The sequence below is a fragment of the Hyperolius riggenbachi genome, chromosome 3 (assembly GCF_040937935.1).
Source record: "Hyperolius riggenbachi isolate aHypRig1 chromosome 3, aHypRig1.pri, whole genome shotgun sequence".
NCBI lineage: Eukaryota > Metazoa > Chordata > Amphibia > Anura > Hyperoliidae > Hyperolius > Hyperolius riggenbachi.
In genome coordinates, this window is record NC_090648.1 from 347130560 (window position 1) to 347150436 (window position 19877).

Genomic DNA, 19877 nt, shown 5'->3' on the forward strand with positions numbered 1-19877 from the left:
AGCGTTTTTGGTGTTTTAGATGTCATATATTGTTACAGTAAAGCTGTTACTAAACAGCTTCTGTAACAAACACGCCTGCAAAACCTCTCTAAACTGACGTTTTTTAGAGCGGTTTGCGTTTTTCCTATACTTTACATTGGAGGCAGAAACCCCTCCGCAATCCAACAAAAAGCCTCACCCCGGGAGTATGCGTTTCAGCAAAACGCCTCCCTCTCTGGTGTGAACCACCCCATTGAGATACATTGACCAAGCGTATCCGCAGCCGCAAGCGGCTGTAAAAACGCAAAAAAACCCGCTCAGTGTGCACCAGCCCTGAGTGTGCGTTTTTTCCATAAGAGCGCATTGTGAAAAAGCTTTCCATTAAAAAGCATATTGGCTATCATTCATAAAGAGGCTGTCGGTAAGGGGAATCAGTGCGGGAAAACACCGCTGGCGGTGTTTTAGACTTCTGGGTGGGCATTCATAAAAAAGTATCCATGTGCGGAAGCACTGCGGAGATTCCCCGAACTAGGCTGGCGATAGGCAGGCGGTAGGCAGGTGGAGACACGGAAGCTGCAGAGTTGATACATTTCTCCGTGTTCCGCTCTGCTGCAGCTGCCTGGGAGGTCTGTGTGTCTCCATTCACTTGCATTGGTATCGCCACATCAGAGGGAGCGGGACTTCCCGACCTGACACCGCTTGCGGTGTTCTTCATGAATGAACATTTTGCTACATTTGTTCCGATAATCACCGCACAAGGCGGTGATTTATCACTCTGCTCGTTAGTGTCATTTTTTCATGCGGAAAGAGCCTTTATGAATGCTGACTTTGCCGAGTGGTCGGTAAAGTCAGCTGTTTTTAGCATTTCCGCATGCGGAAATGCTTTATGAATGATAGCCATAGTGGGAACTGAGCCGTAGAAAAACATGGACATTACTTTGAAAATCAGTTTTCTTCCAGTAATAACTGAAAGCAACTGATTAAGTGTAAAAGGGGCCTAAGGATTCTTTTACACTTAATGCGTTGGTATGCGTTAATATGCGTTGGTACGCGTTTTTTCCATAGCAATGCATTGTGAAAAAGCTTTCAGTTAAAACGCGTATGGTGTGAACCGAGCTATAGGAAAACATTAACATTACTTTGAACTGACAGCAACTGATTAAGTGTAAAAGGACCCTAATGCTGCTTTCACAGTGGGACGTTACAGGTGCACGTTAGTGCAGCCTGTAACGCTCCCCCAACGCACAGCAATGTAACACAAGTGGGCTGTTCACAGTGCCCACGTTGCGTTACATGTAATGCTGCACGTTGTACTGAAAGTGCAGCATGCTGTGCGTTATATGCGGCCTTAGCCGCGTTAGACTGTTTGCACATGCTCAGTAGGGGGCGGAGAGGCGGGGAGATACCGCTACAGCAGCCGCGCACATGGCTACTTAATATGCACTGCACTGGTGGCCGCTGATTGGCCGGCGGGACCACGTGATGCGGAGTGTCTCGCTCCGCATCACGTGGTCCCGCCAGCCAATCAGCGCCACTCTGGAAGACCTTATGCGGATAGAGCCGCCTAACGCGGCTCACTCTAACGTCCTCTCCCGCACCACCATGCGTTGCGTTAGGGGCACGTTATGCGACCATAACGTCCCCTAAAACGCAACGTCTTAGTGTGTAAGTAGCCTAAAGGTGGCCACACACCATACAATTAAAACATCCAATTTTACACCAATTCGATAAATACGATCGGTTGTACTGAAAAAAAATCGAAAGCTTTTGTTCAATTGAGAAATCTGATCGAATTTCCCATTTTTTCCAAATTTTTTGAGATGGGACATTTCAGACCAATTTTATCAAGAATTGTATGGTAAATAGGAGACACCGAGAGCCCAATATAGTGTAGTATGTATTGGAAACCGTGGATAAATGTAAGTGTGAGATGAATATACTCACAAACATGGGTTACCTCTTAGGCAACCACTGTAGATGCAGGTGAGGAGATTAGACCTGTCCTCACTCAGGATTAAGATGTCGCTCTCTGTAGATCAGGAAAGTAGGGGTAGGTCACCCCTCCTCCAGGGGTGGACACAGTATTATCGTAAGAGAACAGAGGCGCCAGCAGGATAAAAGGTCATAAAAATTTTAAAATTTGCTGGGAGGCAGTGGTGGACTTACCTCCGGAAAGCAGACTCAAAATACTGTCTGAATTAAACAAATAAATTTATTATTGGTACCCCAAAAGATGCAACGCGTTTCGCAGGCACAGCCCGCTTCATAAGGCAATAAGATAGGGGACAAACAGTAGCTCGTCAGAGGTGCCATTCATGCTACTGCCTCCCAGCAAATTTTAAAATTTTTCTTACCTTTTATCCTGCTGGCGCCTCTGTTCTCTTACGATAAGAATTGTATGGTGTGTGATTGGTTTATGAAATTGTATTCAACCAGGGAAAAAAATTGTATGTTCTATTCAGTACATACCAAACTTTATTTATTCACTTTTTTCTCTTGATTTTCCTAACCAACCAATTTTTTAATCTTTTTTCCCAAAATTGCAACAATCTCGGAAATACGTGTGTGGTATCTTGATGATTCTGATCGAAAACTTCAGATCAATTGGAAAATTGGATCAGAATGCTTGAATCTAATTAAAATAAAATTGTATGGCGTGTGGCCTCCTTTCCACAAACTGTTCATAGGCAGTGAAATGCCTCTCAAAGGCCTAGTGCACACCAAAAACCGCTAGCAGATCCGCAAAATGCTAGCAGATTTTGAAACGCTTTTTCTTATTTTTCTGCAGCGTTTCAGCTAGCGTTTTGCGGTTTTGTGTAGCGGTTTTGGTGTAGTAGATTTCATGTATTGTTACAGTAAAGCTGTTACTGAACAGCTACTGTAACAAAAAACGCCTGGCAAACCGCTGTGAAGTGCCGTTTTTCAGAGCGGTTTGCGTTTTCCCTATACTTAACATTGAGGCAGAAACGCATCCGCAATCCAAAATCTGCAGCAGCCCGGGAGTATGCGTTTCTGCAAAACGCCTCCCGCTCTGGTGTGCACCAGCCCATTGAAATACATTACCCTAGCGGATCCGCACCCGCAAGCAGATCGCAAACCGCAGCGGAAACGCTCCGGTGTGCACTAGGCCAAACTCTCAACTGCTCACTTCTGCCTGGTAACTGCTTGTTGCTGCATGATAACTGCTTACTGCAGCCTGGTAACTGCTTGCTGAGCACACAGCTCAACAGTTCGTGAAAAGGAGGCCTTAGACTTTCACTTTAAGCTGATCTATCTATACCTGTATCTTAAACTACTTGCATTTAAAACCTGTGTTGCGTTACCCTATTTTACCTTAGAGTAAAGGTGCGTACACACATGCGACTATAGTCATTTGAAACGATCGTTCCCCGATCGTTTCAAACGACGATCGTTTAAAAAAAAGCAACCAACGATCATTAAGTCTAACGACGGACGAACTAGATTGTTAAAAATGAACGATCTAGCTTGGCGGATTTTTACCAACGACGATCGTTTGCAAAAGTAGTACATCGTTGGAAACGGTCGATCGTACTAGGCTTGACATGCGCATTTCGCTATTTCTCCATGAAACTTCTCATTTTTATGCGCAAGCGCAATAGTTGCTTTACGTGATGTAACGTTCGTTCTAACGATCAGATCGTTACACACATTTTAAAACTAACTTTACTTAGGTCGTTCTTTCATCAATTAAAAGTTCGTTCGTCGTTCGCAACGAACGATCGTTGTCGCATGAGTGTACGTAGCATTATGCAATGGCAATGCAAGGCAATGTGGTGGCCTAGCACACTTACCGCGTCACGCCGGAAGTGCCTGATCCACCACAGAGCTGCCGGAAAGTCAGTAGCACTATATCGGCTGACTTCTGTGGCAGAAGTCAGTGGGCGATGCTGCATACCTTTTAAAAATGTTGGCGGCGGGGCGGAGCGCATGCGCAGAATAATGGAAATACGACTGAAACCCCAGGAATCCCAGTGATGAATTTCTTGTCCAGCAGGGAGTACATTACTGGGCGAAGCCCTATGCAAGGAACCCTGTCAACGCACTTTGCCATATTATAAGTCATATGTTTGTGGTTTTGTGCGTTGCGGTGCGGGTGATCACACCTCAAACGCACCCCACAACTGTAAAACCAGCCTGAAAAACTTAAAACAACCCTGCTATTCTACACTAAGGACATTTATAACAGAATGCAAAAGGACATAAGCAACAGATGGAAGAAATAAACACGGACATTTTTGCTAAAAAATTATAGCTGCCAAAAATAACCAATATGAAATAAATATAGAGCTACCATATGTATGATACGACTACATACATAATAAACAGTGCGCAGGAAGCATGGAACATATACTGAGGAATTGGGTTAGCATTCACATTCATCACTATAAAGGTGCGTACACATATGCGACTATAGTCGTTTGAAACGATCGATCACCGATCATTTCAAATGACGATTGTTTAAAAATAGGCAGCCAACGACCATAAAGTCTAACGACGGACGAGCTAGATCGTTAAAAACGAAAGATCTGTCCTGGTGGATTTTTTCCAACGACGATCGTTTGCAAAAGTAGTACATCGTTGGAAACGGTCGTTCGTACTAGGCTTGACATGCGCATTTCGCTATTTCTCCATGGAACTTTTCATTTTTATGCGCAAGCGCAATAGTTGCTTTTACGTGATGTAACGTTCGTTCTAACAATCAGATCGTTACACACTTTTAAAAACTAACTTTACTTAGGTCAATCTTTCTGCAATTAAAAGTTCGTTCGTCGTTCACAACGAACGATCGTTGTCGCATGTGTGTACGTAGCTTTAGTGTGGCGTTCCCAATACAACCTGGACACCTGTTCTACCGCAGTTAGGCCTCTTTTCCACGGACTGTTGATAGGCAGTGAAATTCCTCTCAAACTCTCACTGCTGCCTGGTAACTGCTTTTTGCTGCCTGGTAACTGCTCACTGCTGCCTGGTAACTGCTTGCTGAGCACACAGTTCAACAGTCCATGGGAAAGAGGCCTTAGGGCTCGTTTCCACTATAGCGAATCTGCATGCGATAGGCAATGCAAGTGGATGGGGCTGTTTCCACTTGTGCGGCTGCGGGAGCGTTTTTTTGTGCGGCAGAAATCTGCACGGCAGAACCGTGAGATTTCGCGTGCGAGAGGAATGCACGCGAATCGCCGCTAATGCTTTTAATCGGGAAACCGCATGCGGGTTGAGCATGCGGTTTTTGCCGCGAAGTCGCTTGCGATTACGCATAGGTATAATTAGAGTGACCAGACGTCCCGGACTGCCCGGGATGCGTCCCGGATTCGGGGTCCGCTGTCCCAGGCAGCATGAGGTCCCGGGAAACGTCCCGCTTTCAGCAGCGGGACGTCCCGGCCTCGGGACTCTGGCCACTCTCTCCGCATGAAATGGCAGCGGCGTCTATAGACGCCGTGCCAGTTCATTGCCTGCAGCCCCGCTCCAGCCTCCTCTTCCGGTGTCTGCTCCGACACCGGCAGGCGAGCAGGGCTACGGCAAGATGGCTGCCGAAGCCCTGTACCGGAGACTATGTGTCTCCAGTACAGGGCTTCGGGCACCATCTTGCCGTAGCCCTGTCAGCACGGGAGACTTCAGGAGGAAGGTGGTCCCGGGAGCAGCGCGCCAGAGGCCGGACACTTCTGCCAGATGAGTAAATGCTTTCTTTTCCAGGTGAACTTTGCCCGCATTGCGTTTCTTGCCTGGTGAAATGTTTGCCCGCATTACTTTTCTTGCCTGGTGAAATGTTTGCCCGCATTGCGTTTCTTGCCTGGTGAAATGTTTTCCCGCATTACGTTTCTTGCCTGGTGAAATGTTTGCCCGCAGTGCGTTTTTTGCCTGGTGTAATGTTTGCCTGCAGTGCGTTTCTTGCCTGGTGAAATGTTTGCCCGCAGTGCGTTTCTTGCCTGGTGAAATGTTTGCCCGCAGTGCGTTTCTTGCCTGGTGAAATGTTTGCCCGCAGTGCGTTTCTTGCCTGGTGAAATGTTTGCCCGCATTGCGTTTCCTTTCTGGTGAAATGTTTGCCCGCATTGCGTTTCCTTTCTGGTGAAATGTTTGCCCGCAGTGCGTTTCTTGCCTGGTGAAATGTTTGCCCGCAGTGCGTTTCTTGCCTGGTGAAATGTTTGCCCGCATTGCGTTTCCTTTCTGGTGAAATGTTTGCCCGCATTGCGTTTCCTTTCTGGTGAAATGTTCGCCCGCAGTGCGTTTCTTGCCTGGTGAAATGTTTGCCCGCAGTGCGTTTCTTGCCTGGTGAAATGTTTGCCCGCAGTGCGTTTCTTGCCTGATGAAATGTTTGCCCGCAGTGCGTTTCTTGCCTGGTGAAATATTTGCCCGCATTGCGTTTCCTTTCTGGTGAAATGTTTGCCCGCATTGCGTTTCCTTTCTGGTGAAATGTTTGCCCGCAGTGCGTTTCTTGCCTGGTGAAATGTTTGCCCGCATTGCGTTTCTTGCCTGGTGAAATGTTTGCCCGCATTGCGTTTCTTGCCTGGTGAAATGTTTGCCCGCATTGCGTTTCTTGCCTGGTGAAATGTTTGCCCGCATTGCGTTTCTTGCCTGGTGAAATGTTTGCCCGCATTGCGTTTCTTTTCTGGTGAAATGTTTGCCCGCATTGCGTTTATTTTGTACTGACATGTTGCCCGCATTGCGTTTATTTTGTACTGACATGTTGCCCGCATTGCGTTTATTTTGTACTGACATGTTGCCCGCATTGCGTTTATTTTGTACTGACATGTTTGCCCACATTGCGTTTATTTTGTACTGACATGTTTGCCCGCATTGTGTTTATTTTATACTGACATGTTGCCCGCATTGCGGTTATTTTGTGCTGACATGTTGCCTATTGCGTTTATTTTCTGGTGTCCGGGGTAACTGTTACTGCATTTATTATTTAATGGTCATAGATGGCTATGTTTGCTGCTTTGTGGTTACGGTATACTATTAGCATCACACAGTTTCTGCACACCCATGATGCAAAGTCTCGTTTGTCCACATCATGGCGTAAACACTGCTTTCTTATGCCTCACTGTTACATCATTACGTTAGCTCCGCCCATACAATGTCATGGCCACGCCCATTTTAGCCCCCCCACCCTCGGTTTTCGGCGCTGCGCGCTCCTCAGTCCTCCCCACTTTTCGCCCCCCTCCCCGTCCCAGGTTGGACCCACAAAAATCTGGTCACTCTAGTATAATGTTAATTTACACAGGCAGTGACATGGTTAAATTCGCACATACCCTTACCTATACGTAATCGCATGCGAAATCGCGGCAAAACCGCATGCGGAATCGCACCCGCATGCGATTTCGTCCACCGTGGAATGCAGGCGATTCCGCACCGCAACAGTGGAAACGAGCCCTCAATGTGAAAGAACCCTGTATATTTTAGAATGATGCTATCGAAATGCTATTGTATTGTTTACTCAGAAGCGCTTTTGGTGTGCAGCAGCCCATAGTCTAGGGCCAATTTAGGGGGAACCCAATTAACTTATCTGTATGTTTTTAGGAGGTGGGAGTGCCCGGAGGAAACCTACGCAGACACGGGGAGAACATACAAACTACTTGCAGATGCGGACCTATTTGGGAAATAATGGCAGTTGTCATTGCAGACAAAATGCCAGCGCTTTGAAAAGTGCTTGGCTAATGTATTTGAATGGGATGGAGCACACCGGAGCGATGAGCTTTTTTCCCAAATGCAAACGTGGGCCGTGAAGCATTTTTGCTGATTTCTGAGGTGATTCAGCCTCAATGTTAAGTATAGGAAAGTTGAAAATCATTCTGAAAAGCGCTAGCTCACAACGATTTTCCAAACGTTTTTGTTACAGAAGCTGTTCAGTTACAGCTCTACTGTAACAAAAAATAAAAAAAACTCTACACCAAAACGCTCCAAAAATTGCTAGGGATGATTAGAAAATGGCTAGGCACATGCCTAGAATTGCCTAGGAAAATCACTTCAAAAAAAGCACTGAGCGTTTGTGATTACGCTAGCGCTTTTTGATGTGCACTGGCCCTATGATACATGCACTACACAATACAGACATATGACTATGGTAGGGATTAGATTGTGAGCCTCTCTGAGGGACAATTAGTGACAAGACAATATACTCTGTACAGCGCTGCGTAATATGTTGGCGCTATGTAAATACTTAAATACATAAATAAATAAATAGGTTGCTACTAAATCCTTATTCCAATCTGAAAAGCCGGACAATTGGTGCAGATAGTGCAGATATCCACACAGATACTCATACCATTTCTGAGATCCTAATGAGTTCACCTGAGCAGAGCACATGTGATGATATATGGAAAACATGCAGGGGGGGCAGGAAGGGCTGCTTTAAGGTGTGCACTTCCTTCTATAAATAATGACTAGGTGGAAGCTGCTGTAAGATTTCCTCTGGGATAAGGAAATGGCTGCAGCAGAAGGAGGAGTAAGTATTAAGTTGTTTGTGAGAAAACTTGTGTCTGACATGTGTGATACCTGCAGGGATGGGATGGGGGGGATTTCATTTAGGCTGTATCAGAAAAAGGGTGATATTAGCTTTATTATGCATTACCATGCCATCTAGTGGACTTTTGCCATGCTTTCTCAGTTTATTTAGGGAGGATTTACAATTGGCAGAATTGCGTGTGGTTTGCTACAATGTTAAATTGCATGCACAAATGCACATAACTGCTTTGGGTACTTTTCCGTTAGCTGGGCGCATCCGGCAGGTGGCGCTAATCACATTAATAATTCATGTAACAAAAGTGTTAATGTAACTGATTCTGCCTCTCTCCTATAGAACACTGGCAGCCGGGAGGGGGGGGGGACGACAGGCGTGTCCCCCCAGAGTCGTTTGTCGCAAGAAAACACCCGCGATGAACTACTCATGGGGGACAATACTGGCTGCCAGTATTGTATAGGAGAGAGGCAAGGGGGAGGAGAGCGAGAGCCGGAGCCGGCGGCTTCATCAGTTACACTGCCACCGGCTTCATTTTAATTCAATTAACTCACTTTTGATAATACATTTGGCCGCAGTGAGACGGCCAGTAAAAACACAAAAGAATCGGTTACATTAACACTTTTGTTATGTGAACTATTAATGTAATTAGCGCTACCTATTGGATGCGCCCGGCTAATGGAAAAGTACCCTGCATTGTTTTGGCCTACTGCGATTTCTGTTCCCCTCTGATATTTGTGTTTTGGCTGGGGGGGGGGGGGGGGGGAGGGGGAACTATTTTCTTGCTTGCAAATTGGTGGTTTTTTTTTTTTTTTTTTTTTTTCCATAATGCATTGGCATGGGACGCAGTGGGCTCTATTCACAATCCATTTTCCGCATGCGGAAATGCACTTAAATTGAATTAAGTGCGGTAAGTTCCCGACTGAAATGAGACCACCTTGACATTCACAAAATTGCACGCATGAACATTTATCGCATGCGTAAAATTTTACGCATTCATTATCCGCATGCGTAAAAAATGTGGTAAAAGTCGGTAGTTCCCGCAAAAATTCAAAATTAAAAAAAAAGGCCGCCTTATTTTTGACTTAACTACCATTTTTTTTTCCACCACCTACTAGTACTTGGTGATATATTTCGCTTCCCATTAACTTAAATGGAGTCTGGAGCCTTGAGTGCCGTGTTTGCTGGACTTTTTTTTTGGACAAGTTTCTTTATGCCACTTTTTTTCCGCATGTTTACTGTGTAATTACGCATGTTTCCCCCAAAAAAATTTTACGCTTTTTTTTTTTTTTGTCTGGAGCAAATGTGGTTTGTAAGCCAAGGCACAACCATTTTACCCTACCCTGACATTCTTAAACTTTATAATAGTTGCTGGTATGTTTGCTGCTTAAATCTGTCACTCAGGCTACATGGACACGGCCGACGTATATCATACATCCGAATCCCTAGCCATGTGCCTTGTGTTATGGCAATGAGCTGCTCATAGAGTTAGACTTCCCGCATGCGGTAAAGTACATGCGGGAAGTTTGCACCCAAAATACCGGCAAGTTGGGATTCTCAAAATGTTCCGCATGTTTTTTCCGCATGCGGAAAAAGTGTGATAAAAGTGCGGGATTCATGCGGTAAAATTTCCACAAAAGTCGGTATTTTCCGCAATAAAAGATCAATTCTCAAAGATGTTCAGGCGCATCATTTCTTCGTTAATTACCGAATTTTTATCACCTACAAGTAGTAGGTGATATATTCCGCATCCCATTGACTTTAATGAAGTGTGGAGGCTTAAGGGCTGTGCTTGGTGGACTTTAACTTTTTTTTTTTAAACACTTTTTCATGTGACCTTTTTACCGCATGATTCCCGCATGAATAATGCCTGTTTCCGCATCTTTTTTCCCGCATGCGGAAAACATGCGGAAAATGTTAGTGAATGCTGAAAAAATGCGGAGTTTACCGCTGGCGGGAATTTAGCGCTAAAATTTTGCGGTACTTTTGGCTCTTTGAGAATAGAGCCCTATGTGTTTAACACCATGCATGTTTAACTAGCAATGTTTAATAAAGCCCCGTTCAGTGGTGTAACATAACGGCCGCTCTGTAATGCTGCTCGTGGCAATGCATCACCTATAGCAATGCTCACTACACAGAGGATGCGTGTGTGTATGGCAACGTTACCACTAAACACGTGTTACACAGTGAAAGGGTAGTATACTTTTTGAGTGTATGCACCATGGTGCCCAGGACCGCAACACAACACAACTTCCCACTGTCAACCTTGCCTCTGATACAAAATTACAATATGCAAATATTTACTTTGTATGCATTGCTGCATGCATTTTGCGCAATAAATGTATTATAATGAAATTGGCTTTAGATGCAATGGGGCATGTTTCCCAATTGTGCATAGTGCACCATTATGTCCCGCTTTCTAGTTACAGAACTGACTATTCCACCATTCAAAACAAATCCTTTCTCCGTATCTTGATGCAAGCTACAATTACAGCACATACACAGCAGCAGTCCATCCATCAGTGATTACCACAAGCCACCAGTCAATTAGATCATATCATAGCAACCTTAGTAAGCCAAAAAGAAAAGTGGTTGACCAGATGGTCACACCATCATGCTTATAGTATCATGCTTTGAGACCCAGAGATGAAGTAAAAAAAAATAGATTTATACATACCTGGGGCTTCCTCCAGCCCCATCCGCATGGATCACTCCCACATCGCCGTCCTCAGCCTTCTCTATCCCTGGTACCGGGTCCCGTAACTTCGGCTAGTCGGGGCCAGTTGACGCAAGCGCAGGGGGATCAGTGAGCATCAGGACAGCTCACCATAAATGCCTGCCCCCCCCATTTCTCATCTTGGTACTTATCCGTTAGCCGGGCGCATCCGGCAGGTGGCGCTGTTGTAGCGAATTTCGATGCGCTGTTGTAGCTAATTCCATTCATAGTTACTGAACGTAGTACTGTGTGAATGGAAGCGCCGCAGGTGGCGCTAATTTCATTGTTGATACGTAACGATACAGTGTGTTAATGTCAACGAATATACATTGTATTTGAAGTGGCCGGAATTAAAATGAAGGCGGCGGCAATGTAACACATGAAGCCGCCGCCTTCGTCTGTTCTTCTCCTCCTTTGCCCTCTCGCTTGTATACAATGCTGCCAGCCTGCGGGGACATGCGTGTCCCCCCAGAGTCGTTCGTCGTGGCAGGGAAGCCTGCTTGTTTCCTTGCGACGAACGACTGTGGGGGGACACGCGTGTCCCCCCCCCCAGCTGGCAGTGTTGTATAGAAGCGAGAGGGCAAAGGGGGAGAAGAACAGACGAAGGCGGCGGCTTCATGTGTTACATTGCCGCCGCCTTCATTTTAATTCCGGCCACTTCAAATACAATGTATATTCGTTGACATTAACACACTGTATCGTTACGTTGCGTATCAATGTAATTAGCGCCACCTGCGGCCACCTGTTACCATAGTAACTATGAATGGAATTAGATACAACTGCGCATCGAAATTCGCTACAACAGCGCCACCTGCCGGATGCGCCCGGCTAACGGATAAGTACCCTCATCTTCATTTGGACTCTGGTATCCTTAAAGCCAACCTGAATTGAAGTCAGAAAAATGTAAACTACCTTGCACAGTAGTTGTCCTTTCAGTTATAACTGACAGCAACTGGTATAGTGAAAAAGACCCCCGACAAGATCTTGTCAGAATTGGAAGGAATCATATTTAGAAGAAATGTTGAGCTTCTGAAAGGAACTGACGGGGAAGGTAAGTATATTGTATTCATTTGCAGATAGATCACATGTTTGAGGCTAGGTGCACACATAGCCGAAACGCTAGCGTTGCGGAAAATGCTGCGTTTTTGCCGCTATCGGAAGTCTATGGGCCGCAGGAAAATCGCATAGCAAACGCATATGCATTTTTGATGGGTGCATTCTGAAAAATGCTGGTTTTGTTGCATAATCTTCAAAAATGCATGAAAAACGCACATAATGAAAGTCAGTGGAAACGCAATGGTATGAGTTTCATTCATTTAGCGTTTTTCTGTGTTTTTGCTAAAAATCTTTTGTGATATATTTCTGCTTCCTGTTGTCTTCCTAGTGATTTGAATAAAATGCAAAATGAAAACGCATATGCATTTTGTATATGCGACCCGCAAACATTAAAACGCACACATAAAGCTTGAAAAAATGCATCTGCGCCTGCGGTTAAAAAAAAAAAAAAAAAAGCCATCACACAGGCAGCAAAAACACACACAACATTACACAGCTTTTCATGTTTTATGTGTGCACCTAGCCCAGTGATGGCTAACCTTGGCACACCAGCTGTGACAAAACTACAAACCCCATCATGCCTCTGCCTCCCCGATTTATGCTTAGAGATATCAGAGTATTGCAATGCCTCATGTGACTTCTAGTTCCACCACAGCTGGAGTGCTAAGGTTAGCCATCAATGACCTAGCCTAAATCAGTTGCCAAGCAGCTCGGGGTAACCCAAACCACTTGGAATTTATAGGGGGCTTGGTACTTATCCGTTAGCCGGGCGCATCCGGCAGGTGGCGATAATTGCTATTCCCCCTCCAGGCCGACATGGATAGTAGGGAAAGATGTAACTCTGGTGGAGTTTTGTCGCCACCTGCCAGGTGCGCCCGGCTAACGGATAAGTACCGACGGCTTTTTAGTAAGAGGGCTTTTCAGTCTTTTAGCCCCATATACCTTCCTAGTGGTTTGGATTACCCCGAGCTGCTTGGTAACTCTGTTGTACTGGTCCAAGCCCTATCCAATACAGCCATATTAATCTCTGCCATGCACGGAGGACCAAAAGTCTGAAACAGGCTGTCTACATGTGGGGTTGATGTGGCTGTTTAAAATGTTTAAAGCTACAGGCTTACTATACGCCAGCAGTTCTGGATGCTAGCCTGGCTTACAGGGGCATAAAGAGGAGTTTTAACCACAAATGTTCTTAAAGCTGTATTGTTGCAAGTTTTCTTCTGGTTTTTTTTTTTTTTTAAGAAGGCAAATCACACCAAGCAGTGTTTAAAACATTTCAGGTTCAATTTAATAACCTGACTCTCCCAATTGCACCTCAATAGCACTTGAACAGAAATCCACAGTAGGGATGAACTTCCAGTCTCCGTGGAATTCTGATTTCTGTTCGGAAGTTGGCTTACCATGGCGGAAATTAGAAGTACGTGGAATTGCTGCATTATCGCAACTCAAAATTTTTAGTCTAATAACAAAACTCAGAAGCGTTGGACCAATTGGAGAAAGCAGAATTGTACTTTGGAAATTGGATAACCGTGTAAATTTTAGGCCAGTTAGAAAACTCAGAAGTATTGGCCCAATCAGGTAATGCAGAAGTTTACCTTGGTTACTGATCGTAAATGCGGATTCCACATAATGCCGTACATTAAGCCAATGCAAAATTTAAAGAACTGTAGCCGTGAGAGATATGGAGGCTGTCATATTTATTTCCTTTTAAACAATAACAGTTGGCAGCACTGTTGATCCTCTGCATCTAATACTTTTAGCCATAGACCTGAACAAGCATGCAGCAGATCAGCTGTTTCTAACATTGTCAGATCTGACAAGATTAGCTGCATGCTTGTTTCTGGTGTGATTCAGACACTACTGCCGCCAATTAGATCAGCAGGACTGCCAGGCAACTGGTATTGTTTTAAAAGAAAATAAATATGGTAGCCTCCATTTACCTCTTGCTACAGTTGTCCTTAAAGGGGCACTATGGCGAAAAATTGGAAAATTAAAAATATGTGCAAACGTAAACAAATAAGATGTACCTTTTTTTTTTTGTTTTTGTTTTTTTTTTTGTTTTTTTTTTTCTTCTAGCCTCCAGAAAGTTCAGCTCCCCCTTGCTTGCTCCTTGCTGTGCTGCCCTGCGGCATACTTCAGACCTCAGATCAGCCGTGAGGAGACAGCCAGGCGAATGGTGCACAGTGACTGCGGGTATACATCAAATACAGAAAGTGACATCACTCCACCAATGCCTCCAGCTATTCCCCTCCCATACGTTCCCCCTTTTTTCTTAAAGTGTACCTGAAAAAAAAAAAGTGCCCGGAGGTACTTCAAGAGGAAGAAGCTTCTGGATTCTAAAGCCCCATGTACATGATACGATTCTTCGCGATTTCGATTACGATTCTATATACGATCCGATTAAATCCGACATGTCCGATCGGGATTTGATTCAATTCGATTGGCTATTGTTTTGCAATGGCAAATCAAATTGAATCGAATTAAATCCTGATCGGACATGTCGGATTTAATTGGATTGTAAATAGAATCTTAATCGAATCGCACAAAGAATCCTATCATGTAGATTGGGCTTTAAGAAGCTCCATGTCAGTGTGAAGAATGCATGCGCAGTAGCGGTTCTCCGCTCATGCTCTGGCGGAAACAGCCGAGCATGATCGGGTCCGATCTACTGTGCAGGCACACTGGAGGTACTTTACATTTTTAATGCAATAAAAGTGGTACAATTAGTGAACAGGTTGAAAAGCCCTGCTCTAGGGTGCTCAAAACAAAATAAATATGGCAGCATCCATATACCTCTCACTTCAGTTGTCCTTTAAGGTACCAGTAAAGAGTTAAAGGCATCTCCTGGAGGGGATTCTTTTGTGAATTTGCGTTGTGTGGGTATGGGAACTTGGTACAGTCATTGCTTTTTATTTGCTGGATATTTCAGAGGATCATTAAGTATTTATATAGTGCTGACATCTTCTGCAGCACTGAGTACATAGTCTTGTGGAAGGAGGTCACAATCTAGTCCCTACCATAGTTGTGTAACCACCAGGACTGACACGGGTTAACCAGGTTTAAGCCAACAACCATTTGCACAGCTTTTAGTAAGTGTCCCTAAGCTTTGGTTCAACCAGACAGCAGACTAAATACTGATTGTTTTTCTAGTAGCTGATCACTACGGTACCTTGCACATCTACACAATTTAGTCTTATAATGCATTTTTGTTAAAAATCTTTCTCCTGTAGTTAAACTCTAAAGGTCTTCCAAGAAAAGACAATGAGAAAAGGCGAAAGAAAAAAGATGTGGTTATTGCAGAGCATGTGGAAAAACATCCTCTAAAAAGCAGGTAAATTTCATCCCAGGTTATTGAAATACTGCTACGAGTGCAAGATGGAAAGCTGCCACCAGAGGGAGTTGTTTATTTAGCAGATGGTGAAACAATTGTTTAATTCTGAATGGAAGTAAATTCATAAACAGAGCTGTGGGCATTTCTGGATTTCTTCTGATTCCCTAATGTCCTTCTGCAGTCTCTACCTAAGTAATAAAAGCTGCAAAATCCTGAATAAAAAAAGGATCTAGGAGTAGCTGTGCAATGTCAATTGATGAGGCTCTGTAAAATGCATTAGCTAAAGGCTCACTGTACACCAGCAGTTCTGCAGGTCCAGCCTTGCTTTCAAGTAGAGATGGGAAGTTCGGATCTTTTCAATGATCCGGATGATTCTAATCGGATCATTGAAAAGATCCGGATCTTTGATCCGAATCTCGGATAATTTTTTTTTACAAGGGAAGCATTGGGGGGGGGGAGGGTGTGAAATGACTAGCAGGGCAGGAGAAGGAGAGGGGGGTGGACTCACAGAGAAGGGGAGAAGATGGACAGAGGACAATGAGTGGACAGAGAAGGGAGGAGCAGAGAGCAGAAATGTTTGTTTGCACACAATACCCACATGCTGCAATCATATGCTTTACATATATTTCACCTACATGTTCATCTGTATACCTTGAATGGAAACATCGCACAGTGAAAGAAAGCATTTCCCAGAAGATAAATGCAGCTGTTTAGAGCGAGTGCAGGAGGATCATATTGCGCTGCAATCACAGTGCCTGCAAAGTTGCTGAACTGAGCCAAAAATTTCCAATGTGTTCACTGTGCACAACTAGGAACAGACAGCCTATAATGAGCAGCACATTTCAGCCAGTATGTGTGCTCTACACATATCTGGCAGTGGCACCCATGTCCCCTCTACCTGTCCCTGCAAGGCTGGCTCCCCTGAGTCCCCTGCAACAGAGCGATCCATCTCTGCTCTGCTTCCAGGACCCTGCTGAGGGGGCCTGTCGCTCCTGGCCCCACCCCTTTTGCGATCCGAATCACTCATTTTGATGATTCGGATGATTCGACTCTCAAAATAGATTCGGACCAAAGATCCGAATCGTTCATGATCCGGACAACACTACTTTCAAGCACATATAGCTGATTAGCATATTTGTGAGTGATGCATCATTGGGCACTGCCATAGGCACCAATAGAAATACAGGCACTGAGCTGTAATTTGGGCGCCTTTTTATGAGGAACCCAAATTATGGCTTAATCTTGATACTTATATAGGCGCCCATGAACTTTTTTTTCGTGTGGTCAGGCAGGTACTGGGGGGGGGGGGGATTGGGGGACTGTGAAATATTAGTGTTAAATAGCAATTTTCTGTGAACCTTTCAATTGAACACTGTTCTGAATTTAAAGTGTACCAGAGCTGACAAAATGAAAGATATTTATACATACCTGGGGTTTCCTCCAGCTCCATCCGCTCCGATCAATCCCATGCCGCTGCACGCAGCTTCAGGAACCTGGTCCCATCACTTACGTTAGTCAGCTCCAGTCTACCCCGGAGAAGTGCCAGGTTTGCGTATCTCTCCAGGCTCCAGCAGCCGCTGGAGAGATGCGTAGGGGGCGCACTTTTCTGGGTTAGACTGGAGATTGATGTCAGTGATGGGACCCAGTTCCCGAAGCTGCGGGCAGCGAAGGACGTCGGCGTGGGAGTGATCGGAATCATCTTATAAGATGTTCTTTACTGCTGTAGGCTGTTGGTTCATGTATACGCATGCTGGAGAAAGACAAAGTACTGCTTTATGTAGAAAGCTGCTGAAGCTTTTAAATCAGGGATTTCAAACTGGTCCTTCGAGCCGAGGTCCTCACACATTTTTGACACAGCTCTCATTAATTGATGGGTCTGAAATCGGAAATGTGTGGTCTATCAGGTAGAACACATTCCTTTCTCAGTCCATCCTAAACACTGGCCTGGATCTGACCCTCCAGGTCTGGAGTTTGACACCTGTGCAATAAATAACCCAGATCCAGTTATTCTGCATCTGTGTTGATTGAACATAATTTGAGTGTCCTCTGTTTATGAACCGATAAGATGTTTGGTGATTGTACTACAAGAGAAACATGCACAAGGATGCAAAAACTTTTCATATTGCATAGGTCAGGAATTTTGTGCTACAGAAATGCATAGTTTACATATCAGACGCAGAAGTAATTGCAGTCCAGGAACCTATTCACCAATCACCCAGTGATCATGTTTGCTGTGCAAAAACCTGGTAAATGAGGCCTCCTATAACTAGTATTCTGAGCATGGGTACACTACAGTATGATTTTGCCAACAGTTTAACCCATCAGTAACTAAGCTTTTCTTCTATTAGGTGGGCACTGTGGTTCTTTAAAAATGTCAAAAGCCAGCCATGGCAGTGTAACTTGCGTCTTGTCACAACCTTCAATACAGTGGAGGACTTCTGGGCGTGAGTATATGACATTCCATGACCTTCTATAGCTGTGCAGAAAGCATCTCTTGTTCTAGATGGCTCATATGGTTACATAAAAAAAAAAAACACCTAGATCTGAAATGTTTAATTTCTTTTGAAAAATAACCCTTAAAGGGGATCTGTAGTGAAAATGAACTTATGATATAAGGATTTTTACATGTGTAGTCCAGCTAAGGAACAAAACATTGGCAGCACAGATATGAGTTTCACATTGTTTCCACTAAAGGAAAAGTAAGAAATTTCAGTTATCTATGCAAAAGAGCTTCTCTGAGCTCTGCAAATGTCACAAGTGGTGACTTCTTTAGAGCATTCAGGTAGATCTTTGTGGCATGATTGTTTTTTTTTCCCTAAAAAAAAATTCCTTTATCCCCCAGAATGCTCTGGGATAATTCCATATAGCTGAACAGACTACTTTAGCATTGCTTCACAACACTCATCACATGTTAAAAGTCGTGTCATTGCTGATAAATTTAAACTGGTTTATGGGCATATTGATAAGTGTTTTCAAAAATGTAAAGAACGCTTATATCTTGCTCTGAACTGAGCAGGATATGTCACATAAGACTGAATGTCTGACATGATCCACAGTTACAAAATTTTAACTGGCTGTATTTTTAAAAACCGCATGAAACAAATATACGCCAGTTTCAGAAGTCTGCATTTACTTCAGCATGTATGAGCAAGTACAACTCTTATGTCTTGCTGATCGACTATTTCTGTTCTTCAGACTCTACACACACATCCAGCTGGCAAGCAAACTGTCGTCTGGCTGTGATTATTCTATATTTAAGGTGAGCACAAAGACCTGTTCATGTATGGGGAGGAGGGAAGACTGGAAGCCCGGGATCCTTTTTTGTGTGCCTAATTAAATATCAAGTGTACCAGTCTATCTTATGGTTTTGAGGTGTAGTATACAGTAGGTAGGGGAAATGGAACTGTGGATAATAATGGTTAGGGGAAAGAGGGTAGGACCAATCCCTACTGGGATGAGTGAGGACAGCACTAGAGAAGTGTTGGCATTGTGTATGAGAATTATTGGTGATCAGGTTCATCAGGATGTAAATGGAAAAGTAGTAATTTGCCTTAAAGGCAAAGCATAGAATAGGATTCTGAAGTGACACAGTAGCCACTGTAGAGGGGAACGGCAGAATAGTCATGTAGATTTTGGATGCAAGAGTCTAGTGGAATTCCAGATAAGATGTTGGAGTAGCTTAGGTGGGAGATGATTGTCAGGAGGTTGTGGTGATGGGAACAGGAAGGGGCATAGTTCTGAAATGCTGCACACATGAAAATGGCAGGGCCTGTAAATGTTCTGGACGCGAGGCGTGAAAGAGTGTGGCGTCAGTTGCCACTGACAGTGGACAGGGTTAGTGTTGCAGAGGGATGGAATTTGAGATAATTCTCTTGCTAGCTTGTTCGAAAAATTTGTTCTTATGCAACATACACTTTGATGCACAAAATGACTTTTCATGCAGACCTACTGCTAGGCTCTGTGCCAAGCAGAATGATTGGTTCTCTGGAGGAGGAGGGTGAGCAGAAGACCCCTGATGCAGGAACAGGGGTTGGTCATTGGTGGGCCAGTATGATTTATCATGGCCACCTCATGACAGAAGTATATTATATTTATTTTCTTACCAAGCCATCTTAAAGGGAACCAGAGATGAACGTTTCACACAAAATAAACATATCAGTTGATAGCTTGTAAAGAATAAATGCTCTACCCGATATTTTCACCACTCTGGTGTGCCTTTTTGAGTGCTTTTTATCCATTATTGCTCCAGGAAATATCCAATATGGTCGCCGGCTCATATCCCTTCTGCTTCCGGGTTATGAGGTGTTCTGGATGTGCTGTCTAGCCTC

General features: G+C 44.3%; 1 protein-coding gene across 1 annotated transcript in view; it reads left to right on the forward strand.

Moving 5' to 3' along the window:
* The window catches only part of EIF4E1B (eukaryotic translation initiation factor 4E family member 1B), a gene marked incomplete at its 5' end in the record, with an annotated part of 44649 nt that overhangs the window by 17005 nt on the left and 7767 nt on the right, over positions 1-19877 (forward strand). Inside the window, 3 exons of the mRNA XM_068273667.1 lie at positions 15449-15549; positions 17898-17993; positions 18745-18808. Of these exons, the coding sequence (XP_068129768.1) occupies positions 15449-15549; positions 17898-17993; positions 18745-18808 (261 nt within the window). The remainder of the gene's footprint in view (positions 1-15448; positions 15550-17897; positions 17994-18744; positions 18809-19877) is intronic.